Raw genomic sequence first — 6000 nt, forward strand, 5'->3', positions numbered from 1 at the left:
CGTAGGTCAGCCGCATCGGATCGCATACCCATTCACTTTAATGGGTCTGCGATCCGGCCGTTCTGTTAAAAGATAGGACTTGTTCTATCTTTTTGCGGAACGGAAGAACGGGACGTAACCCCAGGAGGCACTCCGTAGTGCTTCCGAGGGGTCCCGTCCCGTGCGGCCGTTCCGCGATTCCGGATTAGCGGACCCATTGAAGTGAATGGGTCCGCATCCGTGATGCGGAATTCACTCGGAACTGTGGCCGTGTATTGCGGCCCGCGATTTGCGGGCCGCAATACGGCCACAGATCACACACGTTCGTGTGAACTTAGCCTAAGGCCTAGTTCACACGAACGTATGGCTTTTATAGTTTTTTGCGGTCCGTTTTTCACGGATCCGTTGTTCCGTTTTTGAGTTCCGTTGTGTTTCCGTTTCCTTTCCGTTTTTCCGTATGCCATGTACAGTATACAGTAATTACATAGAAAAAATTGGGCTGGCCATAACATTTTCAATAGATGGTTCAGAAAAAACGGAACGGAAACGGAACGGAAACGGAAGACATACGGATGCATTTCCGTATGTGTTCCGTTTTTTTTGCGGACCCATTGACTGGAATGGAGCCACGACCCGTGATTTACGGCCAAATATAGGACAAGCTTTATCTTTCAACGGAACGGAAAAACGGAAATACGGAAACGGAATGCATACGGAACACATTCCGTTTTTTTTGCGGAACCATTGAAATGAATGGATCCGTATACGGAACACAAAAAAACGGCCCGTACACTCGCAAAAAAAAACATTCGTGTGAACTAGGCCTAAGGGTGTTATTCTGGCGCTCCACTGGAATTCACCCTTTAACCCCAGCCCAAGTATCTGGACTTCGCTGCAGGGGAGAAAAAAAACAGAGCACTATCCCCTGTGATGGTCCCAATGCAGGGGCTAATGAACTAGGTGTAGGCTAGTTGGACTCTAGCGTTGGCGATCTGACAGCCTGTTCCAGCAAGGAACAGCCTGCCAGATCTATGCGCACTCTGGCATTGCTGGAGTTTTGTAAGGCTTTGACCGGCCTCATTCACTGTAATAGGGACCGGCACGCAGCAGTTTTCTTTTGGCCGATTCTCTGCATATTTGCCGGAATCCAGCAGGATCTCCATCCAGTCCTCATTATAGTGATTGGGTCCAGACAGAGCTTTACAAACTTCCAGCCATGCCAGAATGCAGAGCAGTCTGGTAGGCTGTTCCCTGCCGAAACAGCCTGCCGGAGTGCCGCCGCTAGTATGCAACTAGTCTAACTCAAAATACAAACAAAACTGAAGCTGAAAGTGCAGGATCACATATGCAGGGCGGGTAAGAACTGGAGACACACTGGATACAGAGGCAGCAGATAAATGCAGGAAAATCAGACGAATTGCTGAAGCACTAAACTTCAATACACCTTTGCTGGTCACCAAGGAACCTTGAAGTTTTTGCACCCTATGCCTTAAATACCCTGGGATCCCTAGCCATTGGTTGGGGAAGGATTAGCAAGCACACACACTGGCCCTTTAAGAGTTCAGGGGGGAGTGCGCGCACATGCCCTCAGGCGACAGACTAACACTGGGCTGCAAAGTGGAGGTGGCACATTTACCTGATGTCTACCTGAGGACAGACTCATCTGCAAGCTACATAATCCAGATTTCTGACAGGAATCTTCCATTCACATTTCATTAAATAATGAAGGTTTTTGCACACTGGAAAAACACTTTTTCCCCCCCTCTTTTCCAGTCCACTGAACATCTTGTCATAAACTGATCTCTGCACTTTGTCTCCTGAAAATTCACAGTAAGGCTCCATTCACACGTCCGCAAAATGGGTCCGCATCCGTTCCGCAATTTCGCGGAACGGGTGCGGACCCATTCATTCTCTATGGGGATGGAATGGATGCGGACAGCACACAGTGTGCTGTCTGCAGCCGCAATTGCGGAGCGCGGCCCCGATCTTCGAGTCCGCAGCTCCGCAAAAGATAGAACATGTCCTATTCTTGTCCGCAACTTGCGGACAAGAATAGGCATTTCTATGGGGATGCCGGGTGGGTGTGTGGCGGATCCGCAACACACCACGGACGTGTGAATGGAGCCTAAATTTGACTGTCTCAATTAACTCTTTAGTGTCATCAGAAAACAAATATTTCTTATATTCTGTATCAGAATCAGGCCTCATGCACACGACCGTTGTTTGCTTCCGCGTCCGTTCCGCCGATTTTAGCGTTTCAGGTGCGGAACCATTCATTTCTATGGAGCCGTTGAAAATGCGGATAGTGCACCGTTTGCCATCTGCGTCCGTGATTCCAGTCCGTCAAAAAAATATAACCTGTCCTATTCTTGTCCGCGGAAAACGGTTTGGGGACCCATTCAAGTCAATGGGACCGCTAAAACACACGGAGGCACACAAGATTGTCATCCGCGTCCGTTTTATTCCTATCATTTGCATGGCAAACCTGTCTTAGGCCTCATGCACACGACCGTTGTTGTGTTCCGTTCCGCAAAATGGGGTTCAGTTGTTCCGTGATCCATTTCAGTGCGTCTTCCTTTATTTTTGGAAGACCACCAGACATAAAGGAAGGTAAAAAAAAGTCTAAGACATGTTTGCCATGCAAATGATAGGAATAAAACGGACGCTAACGACAATCTTGTGTGCCTCCGTGTTTTTTAGCGGTCCCATTGACTTGAATGGGTCCGCAAACAGTTTTCCGCGGACAAAAAATAGGACAGGTTATATTTTTTTGACGGACTGGAACCACGGATCACGGACGGAAAACGGTGCACTATCCGCATTTTCAACGGCTCCATAGAAATAAATAGATTCGCACCTGAAACGCTAAAATCGGCGGAACGGACGCGGAAGCAAACAACGGTCGTGTGCATGAGGCCTTAGACTTTTTTTACATTCCATTATGTCTGGTCGTCCTCCAAAAATGAAGGGAGACACACAGAAACGGAACAACTGAACCCCATTTTGCGGAACGGAACACAACAACGGTCGTGTGCATAAGGCCTAAGGAGGAACTTATGACCCTCTTCCCTGTGTCTGGAGGAAGACTTTAATACTGATGACAAAACAAATAGATGCCACAACCACACTGGCCCAGAAAATGCAATTACCATACTGCTTCATGATGTCTGCTGAACGCAGTATAAAAATGGTCACTTTGCCATTATTTTCCTTATCCCCCCAATAAATAAATTAAGCACATCCTCCGACAGTCCGTGCAGCTAGACTGAAATCTACTCCCTCTCATGGCTGGAGTGGAATTTGATGATCATTTAGGGTGGGTTCGCATCACGTTTTTCCCATCCTTTTAATGTATACAAAAAAGTATACGTTAAACGGATGCCTCAGACTGATGTCATAGTGCAGGGGTGGCCAACCTTACAGACACAAAGAGCCCAAAAAAAAAAAAAAAAAGCGATAACTACCAGGAGCCACAAGCTATACATTTACACACAAGTCACCGTATTTTTCGCCCTACAAGATGCACCTAGGTTTTAAGAAAAATAAGAGAAAAAAAATATTTTTCATCTGATCTGAGGTCTGATAAAAAAAAAAATATTTTTTTCTCATTAGCAGACAAAAAAAGAAAATATATATTTTTCATCAGACTCCTAAATCTAATCCCCAATCCTCATCTGACCTAAAATAAGATCCCCAAACCGCATCAGACCTCCAAAATAAGACCCCCAATGCTTGGATCAGACAACACAAATCAGACACCCAGTGTCAGATCTCCCCCTTCTCAGATCTGACCCCCCATGCTCAGACCTGACCAACCCATGCTCAGATCTTCCCCCCCAGACCCCCATTGCTCAGATCAGGAGCCCCCCCCATGCTCAGATCAGGACCCCCCCCCATGCTCCGATCAGAACCTCTCATGCTTAGATTAGACCCCCATGCTCAGTTCTATATCTTCCCTCTCCTAATCGGGCACCTGCTACTCTGCAGGTCTGACACGCTCTCCACTGTGACCTGATAAGCACAACGTCTGGTCATAGTCTGTGTCTCCACGTACTACATTTTCACACTGTGTGCATCAGGACGTAGTGGAGATTGAGCTGGAGCTGCAAAGTAGCAACAGTGCCTGATCAGGAGAAGAGATCTGAACACGGGGTGGAGAGTGTCCTGACTGCTTCCCGGCTCCACAGCAAGAGCCGCACTTGAAGAAGCAAAGAGACGCATGCGGCTCAAGAGCCACCGGTTGGCCCCTCCTGCCATAGTGGCATCCGTTCCCCATAGAGTTCCATTGAAAAAAAATAAAAAAAAAAAAATGAACTGTGCAGGATACAAGAACGTGGCGTGCTGTGTTTCTGTATCCTTTTTTTTTTCCTCGAATGTATACGTCATAAGGAGGCATAAAACGTGATGTGATCCCACCCTTACACTCGTAAATTGAAGTAAAATGTGCCGAGTCTGATAGCTCTGACCCCCGCACGCTACTTTTTTTTAGGAAATGACAAGGGCAGAGTAGAAACACCACAATAGTATTTAAAAGTCAAAAAGCTATGGTTTGTGACTTAACGTCGGTTTCTGGCATACAGGGTCATAGTAAATGGACCCATTATATATACAACAAAATACTACAACTCGTCCTGCACTCATGCACACGACCGTATCTGAGGTTTTTTTCCCTCTGATTTAAGTCCTCTTCCGTTCCGTTATTGCACAAAACATATCCGTATGGTTTCCGTATTTGATCCGTTTTTTGCGGATCGGAAACAGTAACTTATTAATCACCAAACATATGTGCAATATGGGCTAGGCATAGCATTTCTACAGTATGGATCCGCAAAATACGGATGACATATCGATGTGTTCCATGTGCATTCTGTATTTTTTTTACGGACCCATTGACTTGAATGGGGCCACGGACCGTGATTTGCGGACAATAATAGTGCATGCAGAACAGAAATATGGAAACGGAATGCACACGGAGTACCTTCCGTTGTTTTAGCAGACCTATTAAAGTGAATAGTTCCGCATACGGAATGGAAGCGGAAAGAAAATACGTTTGTGTGATGAGCCCTAGAGGATGTTCCCCTGTTGCCCACTTCTCCACCTACCTCTGGAGGGCGCAATTAGGAGGTTGCCACCAGTAGACTGAGGCTTCTGGTGGGGTCGCTCCAGCTCCTTGGTGCTGGGCTTCTGGAGAAAGGGATCAATGACCGCTCCGTGGGTGACTGCTATCAAGCCTGCAAGAGAATGCCAAGCAGTTACCTCACAGCCTGGAAAGAGAAACGCGACGCTGGCCGGGATATAAATAAGCAGAGCAGCATGTCACACTGAGGTACGAGAGCGCCATTTATAGCACGGGGCGCCCAGAATAGAGCACGGCGCGGCTCCATGAAGGTCCCGGCCATGCCGCGCTGCCTTACCTTTCACTGCGAGCAAGAGAAGCAACTTCAGGAACTTCATGGCGGGCGGCTCCAGGGAGAAGGGGACCTGCAGCACTAAGTCCTGAGCGGCGCCTCACAGCACAGCGCCTGCATGTCCGCCCAGCGCGGCTCCTCACTGGCACTGGGCTGATGCCTGCCAGCGACTCCTGCCTTAAATATGACAAGCCACTCCCAGCTGGACAGAGACCCAGACCGGGCAACGCGCCTGCTCTGCCCACTGGTGACAGATCTGGTGCCCGCTGCACTACCTGTAGGCATGGATTACCTCTACTCCACCAAGACATGCCAGTCACACTATATGGGCGACCAGTTAGGACAGCTGCACCCTCCTATTGGCCCCTGGAAGCAGGAGGGCTTCTTTTTTATTCAACCTGTTTATCCCACATATATAAAGCTTCCACCAGTCAGACAGCTGGGCTATCCGGAAATACAGACCAGGGAATCAAAAGCTGGAACTATATATATATATATATATATATATATATATATATATATATATACACCCCACTAGTCTCCAATTCAGGGCTCAACACACAGGAGACCCGAGCATGTGCCGCGATCAGAAAACGGAGAGCAGCGGTAATCC

The 6000-nt window shown here is 47.8% G+C and overlaps 1 protein-coding gene across 2 annotated transcripts in view; it reads right to left on the reverse strand.

Annotated features, from left to right (window-relative positions):
- Positions 1-5616, reverse strand: part of HBEGF (heparin binding EGF like growth factor) — a 116910-nt gene extending 111294 nt beyond the window's left edge. The window contains exons 1-2 of one of the 2 annotated variants that reach the window (XM_040442672.1): positions 5394-5616; positions 5082-5210 (exon numbers count right to left, since the gene is read on the reverse strand). In XM_040442672.1, the coding sequence (XP_040298606.1) occupies positions 5082-5210; positions 5394-5433 (169 nt within the window). In that variant the 5' untranslated portion in view covers positions 5434-5616. The remainder of the gene's footprint in view (positions 1-5081; positions 5211-5393) is intronic. The other variant, XM_040442662.1, reaches the window with a different exon arrangement.
- Positions 5617-6000: the final 384 nt, after the last annotated feature.

This window comes from Bufo bufo, chromosome 1 (assembly GCF_905171765.1).
Source record: "Bufo bufo chromosome 1, aBufBuf1.1, whole genome shotgun sequence".
NCBI classification, from domain to species: Eukaryota; Metazoa; Chordata; class Amphibia; order Anura; family Bufonidae; genus Bufo; species Bufo bufo.